The 18,781-nt window shown below is 45.9% G+C and overlaps 1 protein-coding gene across 1 annotated transcript; it reads right to left on the minus strand.

Annotated features, from left to right (window-relative positions):
- Window positions 1–436: 436 nt before the first annotated feature.
- Window positions 437–11,247, minus strand: BOLA3 (bolA family member 3). The gene is made up of 4 exons (XM_059079909.2): window positions 11,077–11,247; window positions 8,704–8,824; window positions 6,356–6,444; window positions 437–682 (listed from the first exon to the last, which is right to left on the minus strand). Exons 1-4 carry the CDS (start codon window positions 11,128–11,130, stop codon window positions 617–619), a joined length of 330 nt encoding a protein of 109 aa, XP_058935892.1. The 5' UTR covers window positions 11,131–11,247; the 3' UTR covers window positions 437–616.
- Between the last annotated feature and the right edge of the window lie 7,534 nt (window positions 11,248–18,781).

Raw genomic sequence — 18,781 nt, forward strand, 5'->3', positions numbered from 1 at the left:
GAACAAAAGGACATGCTTCTGAAATAAAGGAACTAAAAGCATTACTTATGACTCTTCAAAACTTTCATATAGTCTTTCTTGGTCTGCTTCTTATTAATTACATTATCCCCATATTAAGAATGCTGCCAGGACTTCCTTGGTGGCGCAGTGGATAAGACTCCTCGCTCCCAATGCAGGGGGCCCGGGTTCAATCCCTGGTTGGGGAACTAGATCCCACATGCATACCACAACTAACAGTTCGCATGCCACAACTAAGAAGCCCTCAAGCTGCAACTAAGGAGCCCATGTGGCACAACTAAGGAGCCGGTGAGCCACAACTAAGAAGCCCCCTGCTGCAACTAAGACCCAGAACAAATAAATAAATAAATATTTTAAAAAAAGAAGAATGTTGCCTAGCACAGAGCAGGATTAAATAAATATTTTTGTAATGAAAAAATTTTTAGTTGTCTGTTGCCTTTAATTAACATCTAAACAGATACCATATTCTTCTATAATTACAATATGGAAATGTCCAGGAACAAAACAGATAAATTTTTTGTCATATGCCTAGGAGAGAACAGTAGCAATAAGATACATCCAACGTTTCAGCAGCAACATCTACGCAGCCAGGGCACGGTCAGTGTTTGGGGACAAAGGTAAATATCCGCAATCCGTGCATACCTTTGATTTCTTCTTTTAGTGCCTAAGGAAGCAGAAGAGCATCATCATTGTTTTGTATTTGACACTGATTACAATAAGTCTCTATGGGAGTATTTTTATATAGCTCTATCTCTGTAGGAAACTTTGCACACACTTTCTTTAAACAATGTTTCCGTTTTTTTTTTTTTTGGAATCAGTATTTAAGCTGGCTCAAAAATCAAAAGGCATAAAAGGCATGCAGTAAAGTCTCCCTCCCACATCTGTCCCCCAGTTTCCACCTCCAAACCAAACAGAGAACTGTTGGTATTTTCATGTGCATCTTTGCAAGGATTTAAAAATGTATATTCAAACTAATATTCATATATATTTCATCCCAGTACCTTTTTAAAACACAAATGACAGTATTTCAAACACATTGTTCTGCACTCTCTTTTCCCCTAACACTGGGGATCTTTCCATATCAGGCATAAAGCACACCCTCATTCTTTTTTGTATCAGCATAGCATTCCATTATATGTATCATAATTTTTTGGCCTGTCCCCTAATGAAGAACTTTCAGGCTGTTTTTTGTGTTTCGCTATTTTGAGCAAAGAATAGCTGTTCTTTAAAACCACACTGGGAGTTCCCTGGTGGTCTAGTGGTTAGGATTCCATGCTTTCACTGCGGAGGCCTGGGTTCAATCCCTGGTTGGGGAACTGAGATTCCACAAGCTGAGCAGCACAGCCAAAATTTAAAAAAATTACTTGAATAAAAGAAAATATATAGCTTCATGTAAAAAAAAATTTTTTTAAATAAAAAGATAAAACCACACTAATCAGCGCCAATTCCCCAATTTTACTCTAAATCAGAAAATAAAGTTGAAAATTATGAGATTTGTTTAAGGCTACAAATGATGTCAGGACCCAAGTGTAAATGGGCAACCACAATCAAATAGATATTTAGCTCCTGCAGTACCAGAAGACAAACTACAGGACCTGAATGAGGCATTGGAGTCTAAGTCCTTTTATACTAGGCCCAAGACATCACAGTGGGGTAGACATTTTTTTCCAGTCTTTCCAGCAATCTCCCTTCTCCCTTTCCACTTTAATTGTGTACTGCTGGTAGGACTACCAGTTGACCTGTACTGAGGTAGCTATGTGCCCCTGGACCAGCCTGACTGGTCCAGGGGAGGCACATGACTCAAACTGGGCCAATCAGAGTCTTCCCTGGGATTTTTCAGTGTAGAGCCTTCTCTCTTGGTCACCACAGATATACCTTGTCTTACTGCACTTTGCTTTACTGTATTTTGCAGATACTGTGTTTTTTCACAAACTGAAGGTTTGTGGCATCCCTGTATTATCAGATGATGATTAGCATTTTTTAGCAAAGTATTTTAAAATTAAGATATGTAGATATATTTTTTAGACATAATGCTACTGTACACTTCATAGATACAATATAGTATAAGCATAACTTTTATATACACTGGGAAACCAAAAAAATTCATGTGCTTGATTTAGCGTCATGGTCTGGAACCAAGCCTGCAATATCTCGGAGGTATGCCTGCATACTGGAATATTGTCACTTGGAGGCAACTTGGAGTCCTGTTCCCCACCAGGAAGAGAAAGCCCATCTCCAGTAGGAGAAAATGAGGCCAATGTACAGAAACTGGAAGCTCAGAAAAAGAGAATATGAAAGAACAAGCAGATGAACTTAAGACCCTGAATCTAGATAATTTCATTACATGGGCCAATTAATTACCTTTGTTTGCTAATGCTCGTTTTAACTTTGTCTCTGCCACTTACAACAAAGAGAATACTAACACATGCGGTCAAGTTTATGAGTCAGAAGGATCCTTAGAGATAACCTAGTCCTATCTCCATCTTTGAGAAAAAAAGAAATAGAGTTTATCCCTTGCCCAAAGTCAGCAAGTGAGTAACAGCAAGTGAGATAGAACCTGAACCCAGGGAATTCTGACATCCTGGCCACCCCTGATGCCAGGAGCTGTGGTTGTGTTGGGAGCCAATGAGCTGCCCCACCATCTCCATATTCACAAATAAGCCCCTCAGCTCTGCAGATAAGCAGAAATGCCCCTGGAAAAAGCCTCATGTCACTGCTGCGAGAGGGAAACACAGCACCCTGAGCCACATGCTCTCTGCTTTCTGCAGGCATGGAATGTTCCCTAGAGGCTGTCCCCGTGTCTCGGCCACAATTCTTAAAGCCTCTGTGGGCTAGATGAGGGCCCAGTCACAGCTTCACATGAAAGACCCTGAACAGAGAAACCATCCAGGCTTTGATCCCTAAGCCCTGTGCACTTCCCCTTCCAGGGCCTTCTCCCCACTCTCTTGCAGCCCTCAGAGGGCTCCCCAACACAAGTCACAGGATCTCACAGCTACAGAGGGCCTTAGAGATCACTTGGGTCACTTTAAATAGGTCAGGAAACTGAGGCCCTTGTAGGGAAATGACTTGGCCAAGTCCCACAGTTTATAAGATGTACAGTAGGTAAACATTTTTCAGCACCTGCTATGCCCATGGCATTACGGCTGGGTGCTGGGGACACAAATGAAAAAGGCATGGGAAAATGATAAAAAAGGTAAGGAAAGTAACTCAAGCCCACAAGAAATGAATTCAGCACAGACAGAGATGGATGCTGCCAGACCACAGGCCAGCTCAGCACTGCTGCGGGTACCGGTAGGAAGAAGCATTTGCTACTGCACTGGCCGTTTGTGGAGGAGGTAGCCCAGGAGCGGGACGGCTGGAGGTGCAACAGGCACAGAGGCAGAGGGCACTGGGCCCAGGAGAGCAGGTAAGGAAAGGCTGGGAACCTGCTGCAATTCACCAGGAAAAGCCTGGGTTTGAGTCAGACCCACGGAGGGGAGACTGAGGCCGACCACACAGAGGATCGGAAATCCCAGATGAAGGTGGGACCGGGCTCCATGGGCAACCAGGGTGCCCACTGAAAGGTTCTGAGTAGGGGAACAAGGGCAGAGGCACCCTTCGGGGAGGATGATGGACAGCAGACAGGAAAGAGGGCAGAGAAAGGGAGAGGGCAACTGCTATTTACCAAACACCTTCCCATGCCCGCAGAAGGCGGGCACGTGTGGCCAGCACCTCACGTGATCTTCACCAACGAGGAATCTGAAGCTCCAGTTGCACTGTAATGTGCGGAGCTGGGATGGACCAGCTCACCCGACACAGAAGGGAACATGGTGCTTGCTATCCTCTGTGTGGTTGCTCCCCAGGGTAGGCGCAGGATGGATGGGGATGGAATCCTCATCATCCTGCCATTGCTGGGGGCTGGCCCAAAGCATATGGCAGTGACGCCCTCTGCCACTGCCTCCTGCGTCACCCACCCCAAGACAAGCAGTGCTTGGCCCAGCAAAGCGGCTGCTATGGTAACCAACGCAGTAGCTGCTCCAGGTTAAAAGTACACCAATGCCAGGAGGTGAATTCTCTGAAATGGAAAGCCTTTCAGGCATTAAACATTTAATTTCTCTGTAAATCAAAAACAAAACCCAGGCGAGCTCTCCTTACTCTCTATAAACTCTCAACAAATACAGATTGAGCTGTTTTATGTACCAGGTCCTTTGTTAGGTGTTGGGGACACAGCAGTGAAGAAAACGGACCTGGGTTGTATAAGTGAATCACTCTGCTGTACACCTGAAACGAATACAACATTTTTAATCAACTATGCTCCCATATAAAATAAAAATTAAAAAAAGAAGCAAAGAAAAAGAAAACAGATCTGGGCCTGTCCTGCATAGTCTGCTTCCAGGGCAACGACAGACAAGTGAGCAAGGTTCTCCAGCAAGGATGGGGCCAGGGAAGGTACATGTTCAGTAGGGGCCCAAAGGAAACCTTGAGCCTAAGATGATGTAGGAGACATTCTCCCAAGCGGAGGAAGCTGCTGCCCCCTGAACTTGGCGCAGGTTCCTCGCAGCATTTATAGGTAACAATGATGATGATGGTGACAGCGGCTGACATTTATGTAGGACTTTCCATGTGTCAGACACTGTTCTCAGTGCTTTACATGACTTTACCACTAATCCTCAAAAGAGCCCTTTGAGGCAAATCCTATTACTCTCCCTGTTACAGATTAGGAAACTGAGGCACAGGGAAGTTAAGTAACTTGCTCAAGGTCACACAGCAGAAAGTAGCAGAGCCCAGATTTGAAATGTGGGCAGTCCAACTCCAGAACCTGCATCCTTGTAACCATGGCTTCAGGCTAGGGGATGTGCTGTACTTAACAGCACCCCCAGGAGCCCAGTTACACTAGGCAGCCTGAGTAGTTTTGATAACAAAACCCAAAGTCCCACCAGTTGGGGATGATCTGGGCCAGTTGGGTCTTCCCTGCCTTGTCTTCTACCTTGGCTCCAATCCCTGGGATCACATGGGGCTAGAAGTGCTTCTGGAGGACAGAAGTGGTTGCTGTTCCACCCCAGACTGCCCAGTCAGACCACCAGCATGCCTTAGGGCTGTACGTGCCTACATCCAAGTGAAGGTGGACTCCACGAGGAATCCAAAGATGGATCCAACAAGGAACCAGACCACAAAGGGCTCGCAGGGCCAAGGGATGGCGGCAGGGACCTAAGTATCCAGGACACAAGGCAGAAAAGGCTGGAGTCAGATGGTGGAGGGCATTCATTCCCTGCCGGGCAGGTGGGAAGGCAGCATTTGAGTCTGGCAGAGGAGTGAGGGAGGGGCAGCCCAGGCAGGAGGTCTGATCTGGACAAAGGTCCAGATGCATGGAGAGACCAATGGGCAGGGCCCAGAGGGAGGATCTGGGCCAAGAAGGGTGGGGAAAGGCCTGGAAGAGCAGTCTGGAACACCTGGATGCGACTTTTCATGACCAGAGCTGTGCTTTACAAAAGTTAAACTAGTTCACAAAGTGCAACTTTCCAGAATGATGTCAAACACACTGGCTGAATGGGGTGAGTTTATAGACATAAGCCCAAGGGTCAAGGCTGGAATAAATTCCAAGTAAAATAAGCATAGAAAATGAATACATTGGGCCTTAGTCTGGTTTAATCTGATGTTCCAGACCCCTGCTGTTGTCACTGGGTCTGAGGCAGCTGGAGCAATTCTCAATCAGGCCATCCTTCAATTTACCCAATTTAGGACTACTTTAGTAGTCCTAAAAGAGGCTTAAAAAAATGTTCAAATCTACAAAAACATACAATTTTAGTACTCCTGTGTTTAAAAATACTATTCAATATGCAACAATAGGGCTTCCCTGGTGGCGCAGTGGTTGAGAGTCTGCCTGCCGATGCAGGGGACGCGGGTTCGTGCCCCTGTCCAGGAAGATCCCACATGCCGCGGAGCGGCTGGGCCCGTGAGCCATGGCCGCTGAGCCTGTGCATCCGGAGCCTGTGCTCTGCGACGGGAGAGGCCACAACAGTGAGAGGCCCGCGTACCGCAAAAAAAAAAACAACAACAACAACAACAAAAAAAAAAAAAAAAAAAAAAATATGCAACAATAACAGTACACAGTAAACATCGGTAGCACTATACAGGGAAATGCAAAATAACTATTGGGCGGCTTGTTTTCAATTTTGAATAAAATTCATATTTGCCTACAATCCGATCCCAGATAGTTTATTTATGTTTTTCTCGGATCCTGGGTCGTGTTCACATGATTGTGGTATTGCATTATTCTTTCCTAGGACTGGTGGTACAATACCATCCCCACTTGCAGGCCCTTTCAGATGTGGAGACCAGAGGCAAAGCCTCTACTGACCTGATTTACCATCTGGTGCTGCTGGACAGTTCTCTTCTCCTTAAATTCTTCCGATTCGATTTGAATTTCATACATTGCCCCACAGCCTCCTGAAATAAATGTGATTTGAAAGTGTTTTAATTATTAAGTTACAGCAGCCACAGTTCCTTATGTCCTTGAAGTAAGTACCACACAATCCAAAGAAGGTCTGAATGTTATCATTCAGCAGAAAGTTGTTAAGATTGTTAGAAGATCATGGCTTACAATCTGACCACGTCTTCCTCCTGGCAGGCTACCTCAATCCAAAACATGCTCTTCCTTTTGTAAGGCACTTGCACTGCCCAGAATTTTGCTTTTGGGATAAGAAAGATAAGGCACAAAACATGTAAAGCCTAGGAAATGTAGGCTTTCCTACTATTTCCTTTTATTAAGCCAGCAAATGCCATGGAAGGTGGGAGGGACTGAATTTCAGTGCTCCACCTCCCAAAGGACTAGCAATTGTTTTCTTTTCTTTCTTTTTTTTTTGTTTTTTTTGGCGGTACACGGGCCTCTCACTGTTGTGGCCTCCCCCATTGCGGAGCACAGGCTCTGGAAGCGCAGGCTCAGCGGCCATGGCTCACGGGCCCATCTGCCCCGCGGCACGTGGGATCTTCCGAGACCAGGGCACGAACCCGTGTCCCCTGCACCGGCAGGTGGACTCTCAACCACTGCACCACCAGGGAAGCCCAGCAATTGGTATTTTTAAAAATGCAAAAACACACTAAAATCTGATTTAAAAACCATGTGCAATACTATCCAAAATAAAAGGAACAAGGAAGTGTGAGAGACAGGGACACAGCATTACAATAAACAGTGAAAACATGCTGGTCACGGAGCTGGGCTCTCCAGCGCACCTGCTCTAAAAGCAGCATTAAGGGTTTTCCCCTGGGCTGCGGCAGGGAGCGGGTGGCTATCCGGGGATGCTCTCAAGGCAGAGCTTGTGTGGACCCATCCACCCCCAGCCCGAGCTTTGTCTCCACATGGCTGGAGAGCTAGTGCTGATGACTGATGATAATAAAACGTGCTGCTCCAGCATGACACAACATGGCAAGAAAGAACTCAATAGGCTTTGTTAAGCTTTTCTCATGTGTTCTAGGAGCCTAAGCTTTGGCTAAACCAAGGTTCCTAGCCTTGATCCCCTTTCTGCACTCTACCCAGGGCTGGGCAGAGTGAGACTGGAGGTCAAGTTGCAGCTCTTCCCTAACTGGGCCTGAGGCAGGTACAGGACTGGTGACATCAACACCTCAGCATTGGGACTTCCCTGGTGGCACAGTGGTTAAGAATCCACCTGCCAATGCAGGGGACACGGATTCAAGCCCTGGTCCGGGAAGGTCCCACATGCCACCGAGCAACTAAGCCCGTGCTCCACAGCTACTGAGTCTGCGCTCTAGAGCCCACAAGCCACAACTACTGAAGCCACGTGCCTAGAACCCGTGCTCCACAACAGGAGAAGCCACTGCAACTAGAAGCCCGCCCATCGCAACAAAGAGTAGCCTGCGCTCGCTGCAACTAGAGAAAGCCCGCGAGCAGCAATGAAGACCCAACGCGGCCAAAAATAAATAAATTTAATTAATTAATTTTAAAAAAAGACCTCAGCATTGCCCTGGGACCCCTGCAGAGGGCTCACCCAACCTACCATTCCAACAGATCTTTAGATTGGTTAATTTCCTATAATGTCTAGAATAAAACTATTTTCTAAACTTTCTCCCTATCCTTGTAAATGTTATGTTCCCAGAGAAGCCAGCGAGCCCTCGAGCAATGCAGAGTGACAAAGACTGTGTCTGTGTGTGGGAGATGCCACCCCTGGCCAGCTCTTTCACATGTGTGTCTTGATAAAGGCCTTATCTTCCTTGTCTGGTGTGGGCAGAAGTTGATAGGTCACTGGGCTCAGGACAGAGTCTGCCCTGGGTCCTGGCTCTGCCGCCTATTCCCTGTGAAGGGCTAGGCAGGTTCTTAGGCCTCTCGGGGCTCGTCTTCCTGGAGTCTGTTCCAGATCTGGCATTCTAGGGTGTCAGAAGAATGTGGGGAAATTAAAGTCTGGCTCATCTCAAAGTCAAATTAAAGGCTGTGGACCTGAGCCCCAGGGTGACTGAGAGAGACCTAATCTGAGCTGGGCCAAGCTGGCAACCACAAGTCCTTGCGGTTGCCCGCCAATGTTTCTGCATCCCCACCTCCACCCTTCCAGCGGGAGAGGCCAAGGTCTATGTGTCCAAAAGCCACATGTATTGAGAAGCCACTGATGGCGAGTTCCATCCAAGCCCCCTGCCCTCTACCCCTCCAGCGGGTAAAATCTTACCAAACTCTGTGGGAAAGATGAGAGAAAACTTTACCTGAAATGTCAGTGACTTTGATAGCTGTAGCTCGAGGAAATTTTTCTTTGAGAATTTGAGTCACTTTGAGCTCCCCCTCAGTCTGCGAGGCAAACATACGCTGGGCACCGTGGAGAAGAAGCTGCCACAGAACAGAGGAGAGTCACTGTGCAGCCCCCACCCCCGCCCTCCCCTGCAAGGCAGGGCCCCAGGCTAAGTCAGGGGGACTACATGGTGTCCAATGTCCATTTAAGCTCTCCAGGATGCAGAATAAACGTTTTTTGAGGGGGAAGTGGAGTTGTAAATAACTCACTTTGACTCTAGAGATAACAAGGGCCCCAACTTAATTCAACAAATGTTTAACTCCTCATGATAGTGAGACACTATCATGATGACGGTCTAATAAGTGAGGCACCTGAAGCACTAAATAATATGCCAAGGCTGGATCCCTTAATAAGATGCAGAGTCAGGAGAGGCCGGGCAGCAGCCTGCCTCAGGCGTGCCCTGCTTAGGCCAGCATGCCACTGACCATGTACTGATGGGGCCAAATGCCACCCACCCTTTAGGCCTGATTAACATTCTACATTCTCTCCAGTGGGATGTAACCCTGTGACCTACTGCTCAATTAGCCAGCTACCCTTTGCAATTCTTACTGGGAGAAGAAACAAAATTCTATTAAAGGACCTGAAGTCAGAACATTTTTAGATTATTTACCATTGGCAGTAACACTCCCCCCTCACCCCAATGTTAGGACCCAGTGCTTCTGATGGGAATGCGTCTCAACCCTTACGATGAAGGCAGCCCCTTGGCTGGGCTAAGCAGATGCTGAAAGGGGAGACTGAAAATAGAGCACAGCAGGCCTTCAGTGTCAGGCTAAAGACTTTGGACTTTGTTAGACAGGTTTCTTGGTGCCAAAGTAACAGTGCCTTTTGAAGCAAGTCAGGAAAGATTCCCAAATAACAATATCATTACAAAGGGAGTAGTACCAGGCATCCCTAACTGGAGGAGGAAGGCGGGTGGAGCGCTGTTCATCAAGTGCTGGTGCTGAAGGTAACATCCCTTCATCTCCTCAGTCCCGCTCATCCTCAGGCCTTTTCTGACGGCCCAGAGCAGGGTCCTGGATTACAGAAACTCAGAGCGCCTTCTTTAAAATTCCCTGTGTACTGACTCTTTCGCCAACTGGTCTTAGAAGCCAAGACTGGGTCTGTCTTGTTACTGCAGTCTTCCAGAGCTGACCCAGGGCAGGCCCTCAGGAGGACTTGGGTTATGGATGAATGAGTGAATGAATGAATGAGCAGGGGAAGAACCACACGATTCAGGGCATATGTACTGGGCACCTGCAAAGAAATCCTGATTCTAGCAGGCAACTGAAATGCAGGTCAGGAGAAAGATCTGGAGGGAGGCTGTCTGAGTGATGTACAGAGGGACAGAATCTTTAAGTTGTGGGCCTGGGTAAGACTGTGGGGCGGGGGGGAAACAGGACCTCCTCTGAAGACAGTGACCTGGGGGGCAAAGGCAGAGGGTAGCCAGGTGGCACGCAGAAGCGGCAATCACTAAGGAGTGAGGGCCCCCCTGCAAGGCAGGGCCCCGGGCTAAGTCAGAGGGACTACATGGTGTCCGATGTCCATTTAAGCTCTCCAGGATGCAGAATAAACGTTTTTGGGAGAAAACGTTGACTGCTGACTCCTTGGGAGAAGCCTGTTCTTCATCTCAGACGATCTGCAGGCAGCGGCCTTTAAACCAGTAATCTACTGACAAAATCCCCGGAAAGCCGACTGTCTACTCTGAAAGTCACCAGCAGAAGTACCCTTCATGCTTGGGGGAGGCAGGTCCAAGAGAAGGAGGAATGTGAGAGGAAAGCGAAAGAAGTGGATGAAGTGAGGAAAGAATGAATCAGAAAGGAGGGAGAGAAAATTAGCAGGGCGCGTGGTGAGTGCCCTCTGCTGGCTTCCTACCCCGGGAGTATGGGATTTGGGGAGGGTCAAGGTCACAGAAGCCAGGCGGACTTTCCGGAGCCCTGACCCAGCTAACAGTCCCCGGCACGCACTCCGCGACTCCGGGCTATGAGTCCCATGTCTTCGGCTTAGTAAATCAACATTGCTTTTTCCGTGCTCGCTGTATTATGACTATCTATTCCCCTCGGCCTCAACCCCCACCCCGTTCGGGAGCTCCTCCAGCACGCGCCGGGCCTGACACTTCTACCAGTGCCCGTAGCCGGGCCCACTAAATGAACGAACCAACGAGTGAGTGAATGAAATGCAGGGCAGGCCCTGGGCCCGGCGCGCCGCCCTCTGTGGACCAGTTTCCCAGACGCAGTGGCGGCCGCGGCCGGCCCCGCGGTCCCAGCGCAGCTCCCGCCCAAGGGAGAGCAGCCCGGTCCCCGCCCGCGCTCACCCGGCGGGCTCCGCGGAGTAGTGGCGCTGCCGCAGCCGGGCTCCACGCCGCCATGCCCGGCCGACGCGGCCCGCCGTCTGAGGTCGCCTTGTCGCCCGAACGACACGGAGCCTGGGACCAGGGCCGCCGCCGCCGCCACGGGCTAGGCCGCCCCCTGCCGTCCGGAGGCCGCGAGCCGCCCACGCCCGCCCCGCCCACGCCTGCCCCCACGCCCAGGGCCCCGCCCTCTGCCCTGGCTCTGGCCCGGCTTCCCCTGCCTCTCAAGCTTCGCCCCCAGCGGGTCCTTCCTCCTCTGCCTAGAAGCCGGTGCTAGGTGCTCGGTCCTGCAGGACTTTCCCTCGTCCCAAGGACCCTGGAGCCCTAGGTGGAACGCCTCCATTCCAACTCCCCACCCGAAAACTTGCTGCTAAACTGAGAGGCTTGGGTTTCTCCCTCCAGGAGGGAACCAGGAGAGGATTTTAAGCAGGGGAGTCGTTTTCAGATTCGCGTTTTAGAAAGATCACTCGCTCCTGCAAGGAGCGGGGACAGAAGGAGGCTGAAATTGGAGACGAGGACAGAAGTCCCAAGGCTATTGCAATGGTCCAAGTGAGACTTGAGGCCCGAACTAGAGCATCAGCAGCAGGGATGGGAGTGGACTGAGACACCTTGGAGGTGAATGGACTGGAGTGACCCGATTGGCGGATGAGGGGATGAAGGTACCGGGGGGCACTCTCAGGGTTCTGGCTTGGACAATGAAATGAGTAGAGGAGAACTAGGTTTGGGGTGAAGGGGGTCGACTAACTCAGTTTTGGATTTGTCTGAGTCTAAGGTGCCTGCAGGACACGGCCCAGCAGAGATGCTGCTGGAGACACAGACCTTGGATTCTTCACAATGCAGTGGAAACTGACACCATCAGGGACCGGTATTGATAGGGACTGAGTAAAGGGACAAAGTAGGTGATTAAATAGTTAATCCCACTGAGGAATCCTAAGTAAAGAAAAAAGTATAGAAGACCCCTGTAAGTTAACGATCACCTAAGAAAGTAGGTTTGCTTAATCACAAAACCAAGCAGGCTTGCCTAGCAACAAAACCATGCAACAGAAGCATGAGACATGCCCCAGAACAATAAAACAATGGTGTAATGATACCCACATCCTACCCAGTAAGTTCAGGAAGTTGATGATGCCTAAGACATACTTCTCTGCACGCACTGAAAACAGTAATATAAGGAAAAGGTGACATTATACTGAAACCTGAGATGATTTATCACATTTTAGTATATGTTACTGCCTTTTTTCTCATTTCCATTGTGCCACGGCAGTCCCAGTTTGAACATGTAGGGACAAGAAAACTCCCCCACCTGACATGGAGGAGGAACTGAAGACGGAAGCTTGACATCTACTGAAGAATGAAGAAGGTGGTGGTCGTCTCCCCCTCCCCACTTCTCCTTTGATCACAGAACTGTAGCCCACTAAGCTCTCGGGGCGGCACCCTCTTGCTGGCTGCTTGTAAACCTCACAAGCATCCTATTCTAATAAATCACTTATCTATCACTTTGCCTCTTGCTGCATTCTTTCTGCACTGACCATAAAGAACCAGAGCTCCTTGGAGCTCCGAGACACATTTCTGCAGATTCTGTTTGATTATCAGCAAATCTGCCCCACTGCTGAAATACTTCAGATAGATATCAAAGCCAAAATTCAGCCAAGCCCTTTCTCTAGTAGGATATTTGCAGCATGTGGTCTGGTATACACTGAAGGAGGTACCAGCTCTTTTTCGTATTGCATTCTGGCTTATACAATCAACATGTTCGGTGTTGCACTTGGATGGGTTGTGAAAGCAGATAGGATAGGAGGTCCCCGGAGAAAGAGAATCAGGCATGGCTTTCTTGACATGAGCCATTTCTGGCCTAAGTCATTTTGTGATCTAAGCCTGGCCACAACGCTTGCCCTTGAATAGGTCTCAGTAATTAATGATCTTAAGGAAATAAAAGAATGCAGGAACAAAGGACTGTAACCCGGCAAGAGAAGTAACAATCGCAAAGATAATAAATCACTTATAAAGACTCCCAGTTCTGTTTCAACGGTAAAGATTAGCCTGGCGCACACTATTGAATAGTTTTGCAGAATTCAAACACCATCCCCACCCGCCTTGAGAGCTCAGCCACCAGATCAACTGGAAGCTAAGAAATGATGTTGATCTTTCCTGACCCTCGTGACTTCAACTAAAACTTTGACTCTGTCAACCTGTGCCCCAATTCTAGACTGAATTCTCCTCTGCTCAAGCCCCTTCATGAATATGCATGTACTGTTAGTTTAAAACTTCTCCAGTTTTGCTCTTGAGGAGATACTGCTTTGGGAAAGATCCCCAGTGTTATTACTTGCTGCAATAAATCCTTCCTTCTCCTCTTTGACTTGGTTGTGTCATTTGGCTTGACACCCATCAAGAGGCAAACCCAGTTGTGAGGTAACAGTTGGACGTGAGAGAGGAGACATTTACAGACAGCCTTCTATTTACACTTCCAGTTAGAAGTAACAAAAGGAACAGGGTAAATAGCTGGACTTTGCCTCCAGTGGACACTTTAAGATAACAGTAATGGCAGGGGCAGAGAGGAGCTGAGCTCTGCCCACATAAGAAACAAAGAGACCACATATTTCTCATTCTCAAGGTCAAGGAGACCTTCCCGACTACACATAGCAGATGATGTCAACCTACCCATAGGCCTCTTCACTAGAAGCCATCTTGGCTAAGAGTTGCACGCACACAGGGAGGACCCTGAGATAAACCAAATACGGACTCAGAACCAGGCAATGCTAGATGACTGGCCAGAGGAAACCAGGAAGAAATGCCCCATATTAAGTGATTCAAACTACCACGAGGGCACGACTCTTTCTGAGTCCACCTGTGTGTGTGTATTCACACATACTCTTTTTCCTCCTAATAAACACTTTATTTGCTTCACTACTTTCCATCTCCTTGTGGAAATTAATTTCTAAAAACAGACAGGCTAGGGCCTTGTCACTGGCCACTGTCTCTGGTGGTCTAGTGGCTAGGATTCAGCACTCTCACTGCCGTGGCCTGACTTCAATCTCTGGCCAGGGAACCAAAATCTTGCTTCAAGCCACTGCAGGCCAAGGTCACCTGATATCAGATGGACCTACAGTTGTTGTTTAAAGTGATCAGCTAAAAGTATGCTCATTCATTCTAGTATTAGTTGAATGACTCCTATTATTAAAAAGAAAACCACAGGCCCCAAATGGGGTCACTTATGCCAGGCTACACCACCAAACTGGGGCTTAATACCTAACCTAATTAATTGAAGCTTTAGATCCTCCTATTACCCTCAGTTTTCCACACTGCTGTCAGAGCCATCTGAAATGAAAACTTGTCCATTTATTTGCTTACTTAAAATCCTTCAGAGTCATCACCTACAGATAAAAATCCAAGTGCTTTCACATGATTTAACCCCTACCTACCTGTCCAATTGAAATATACCCTTCACTAATACTGGGACTGCTTACACCTCCCTATGCAAACCATGCAACAATTCTGGTTATTTGGTAACTACCCATCTTTTGAGTCAGTCCAAGCTTTGTCTTCTACTGGGAGCCACCTGTAACTGCCCTGCAGTAAACTAAGGGCCCATAACTTCTGCATAACTTTTACTACACAAAATAGCCCTTTAGAACTATCAATTTATGTATATGTCTGTTTTTTGCACTGGTCCATAAACTCCATGACAGGATCTTGCTTTAGTAACCCATGTCAAAGGCCCAGCATGGCATGGGACCAAAAGGGTATGCACTGACTGACAGTGGTTTAACAATTCTAGCTCCATAGTATGAATCTGAACCTTTTTAGAAAAGGATTTTCAGAACAATCTCACCATCTTGGGCTTCCAAATTAGTTCCAACATAACAGTTTACATAATTTTTTATAATAGAAGCCAATCAAAGGCCAGTTTTAGGACTTGGATGAAAAATGCAAAAGAAGAGGATTGGTGGCATAAAAAAGAGTAAGGGACTTCCCTGGTGGTGCAGTGGCCAATGCAGGGGACACAGGTTTGAGCCCTGGTATGGAAAGATCCCACATGCCACGGAGCAACTAAGCCCATGTGCCATAACTACTGAAACCTGCACACCTAGAGCCCGTGCTCTGCCACAAGAGAAGACACTGCAATTAGAAGCCCACACACTGCAACGAAGAGTAGCCCCTGCTCACCGCAACTAAAGCCCACGTGCAGCAACGAAGACCCAACGCAGCCAAGAATAAATATATATTTTTTAAAAGGCCAGTTTTACTTTATGATTAGAATGGGTCTATCCCTTCTGCATTTACTCTTTTTGCCCTGAACTTGAGATTCTCTCCTCTTCACGTGTATCAGTCCATGATCACTCCCAGCTTTCATACTTATATCTGAGCTAACTGCAGAAAATTCCTTAAGTAGGATCTATTTGGATACATCTTTTTTTTTAACCTCATTGGGATGATTTTTTAATTGCAGTCATTTTATTTTAGAGTCTCCTAGCACTCTTGAGTACACAGAACTTTTACAAATGCAAGCCAGAGAAAGAGACCCACCTCACTATGTATTCGGAGTCTGAGCTTTTGTGACATAGTCTAAAAAACACTGAAAAATTCCCAACACACCTCTCAACTGTCACCCCTTCAACAGATTGCTGTAAGGATTAAATGAGATAAACCTGCTAAAAGTCTCCCCTAAAACAGGTAGGTTCCTCTAAGGAAGTGATATTCAAAATGCTGGTCAGCCACAAGACAAAGAGTTTGGCCAGAATCTGAATCAATAATCTACTTCCTTCAGTTAGCAAATCTGCTACAAAAAATGTCAGCTGAGCTAAACAGTACACTCAGATACTTACATTATAGTGAAAACTCATCTTTTCACGGAACAGGAGCAAAAAGTTCACAGAACAGCAGCCTGTCCAAGCTTTTGGACCATCCAGGATTGTTCAACAATTTGCTATGAACTCTGAATCCCAAGTAAAATCCTGAAACTTTTTCCTAGCCCCTCTTGCAGCCAGAAGAGAGCTATGTGACCTAGGATCTGCCAATGAGAGTCACCCATTTAAGCTTTTGATTAGGAAGAGACAAAAAAGGAAGGAGGTGCTAGGTAAAATCCTTTATTCTGGTCAAGGCAGATGCATCTAGCTTTGGGGAGGAGGTAAGGCTCACTGACATCTAGTGGCCAGCAACAACAATGCAGACTACAGTGTCCAAACCTACCTCAACAGCACTGCGGTATTTGCTAAAGAAGGCCCAAAGCATGGTTTGGACACTGTTTCTAGCTGTGCAGCTTCAAAGCCAGACTCTGGCTCTCCCAAGTATTATTCGAGTACTTCTACTCATTTATAAAGTTTAAAATAGCTTTCAAACTTAGCCATTAGACACCTTCACAAACTTAACACTTTTGCAACAGATTTTAAGTTTACCGAAATATAACCATCAAAAAAGAAAGTCCAAATTTTGATTACTAGCTTACCCATACCTTTATACAAAATGAGTGTTAACCCATATTACTTAGCCACATTCGTTTTCATTAACTCTACTCAAAAAAGGTCAAAACAATTCTAGCAATGCTATTTTGAATGGACCTAAAATTAGGCATCTGTAATTTGAACCTTTAAAAATAACTAATATTTCTCCTATAATGAAAAATGTCTGTTTGATGTGGGGAGGGGTGTCTTATGGATAAGCCGAGTACTCAATTTCAAGGTCAGAAAATTAATGAGTCTAGTCTTTCCTCTTCCCTTTTCTCAATCACACAACCAGGAATGTACAAAACAGGTCAAGAGCTTGGTTAGCATGGTAAGAAGGAGAAAACTTATTTTTTGTCTGGGATAGGTTTTAGCCACTGCATCCAGAGGCAAAGTCTGTTCCTTGGGGGTGGGCCTGCTATTACAAGATGTTTAGTTCATTTAGGAACTTCCCTTTCTTCTAAGAGTTAAGAAAACATTTTCATTACTAAATGATAAGCAAAGGTAACCTTCCACAGAACCTGCAAAAATCTCAAGTTTCACATTTAAATAGAAACAAGTGTGTTGAGACATACTTTCATCAGTCCTTCCTTTCTTTCAATATATTTTATTCTGATGAAGTTACAAAAGTAGATACAAAATATTTTTTTAAAAAAGTACAGTTAACTGATTTAGAAAAATAGATAAAGCCCCTAAAGGTTTAAAAATACAAAATAAATTTTCATGTAAAGAACATTTAAAAATATTTTAGATGATAACCAAGACTAACTTAAACTATTTTAAATGTAGACCACACACAGAATGTTGTTCTATAATAAATCTATAGCACACTGGTAATCCATTTGGATTTACAGAATACTTGTTTGGAAAAGAATCTGATAATGAGAGAAAACCCAAGTGAATTTCAATGCAGTTGCTTCAATAAAATTACTGCTATCACAGGTAATATCAATATCATCCCCCAAAGCCCTTTACAGTCTGAAATATCAAAATCTAATGCAAAAACAAAGGAAGACTGAGGAACTAATTTTCCCTCTTTGCCAGAATTGTACAGTAGTAAAAAACCAAATCCAGTTACTAAACTGATATTAGGAGGAAATAATGTCCCTGTTGAAGCTGCTTAGTTTGGTGTACCAGCTGGTATTTTCAGGCCAGAATTCTAGACAGGAGAGACAGCCTCCTACAACCAGGCAAGGGTAACACCAGCACCATGACTGGAGCTGCTTAGAAACAAATTTCTAGGATTATACTCTTCAGTACTAATTTATTTATGCTTATAAGGTGATGATGTTATGTTTAGAAGCTTCTCCACTTCTAATGTGACCTCACTGCTCAGAGAAGGCCAAGTGTATAATCAAGAAACCGCAACAATATTTGAAAAATTAAAATAACCACAAGAATTGCTCCTCTTGCTTTTGCATTACTAGAAAAACCTTCCTCTTGCTGTTATCAATGTCATGATGAATACAGATGTGCATTTCTCAAGTAGGCAGCTACATGAGCTAGGGATCTACCAGTCTAAGATGAAAGGAACTACTTTGTTAGCTGGCAGCCACTAAAAATCACTTTATTCACAGGTTGGAGAATAAAGGATACATTTGGCCGTCAATACAAAAACTGTAGTACAAGGAAGTTGCACTATTTAAACAAAAATCTGCAAAATCATGGGTTGGATAGTACTTGATAATTACGCAGTTAATCCTACGGTGCTTTAATTTCCAGGCCTTTAAAAAAACTTTCCAGGCCAAAAGTTTTTTTTAAAGGCCTGGAAATTAAAGCACCACAGGATTAAGTGCATAATTTAGCAAGTACTGTCTAACCCATGATTTTAGTCAGGTGTGAAGGGCAGTGATCAGACACTGACAGATGACTTCTGATTAGGAGGAGCCAGGGGAGTGAATGTTACTCAGGGAGATAAATCAAGACTGAGAGGAGTCAAAAAGAGACTGATTTCCAACTTTAATCAAAGGTTGGCCCTCCAGCCAAGTCAGAAAGGTGTCATCCTCTCCCTATTCTCTCCCCTTCCTCCAGCTCCCTTGTTCTCAACTCCCTGGCCTTGGATGTAAACAAATAATGTTAACACCAATGTTTAGATGCACTGTTGGTTAAGCCAGATTAGCTTGGGAATCTAGTAATGCTTTTACTTTTTTTAAAAAAAGGACATTCTGAATTACCTGAATTCCCAAATTACCAACAAATTTTAAAATTTATGTCCCATTATTAAGCTGCCT

The sequence above is a fragment of the Kogia breviceps genome, chromosome 11 (genome assembly GCF_026419965.1).
Source record: "Kogia breviceps isolate mKogBre1 chromosome 11, mKogBre1 haplotype 1, whole genome shotgun sequence".
Taxonomy (NCBI): domain Eukaryota; kingdom Metazoa; phylum Chordata; class Mammalia; order Artiodactyla; family Physeteridae; genus Kogia; species Kogia breviceps.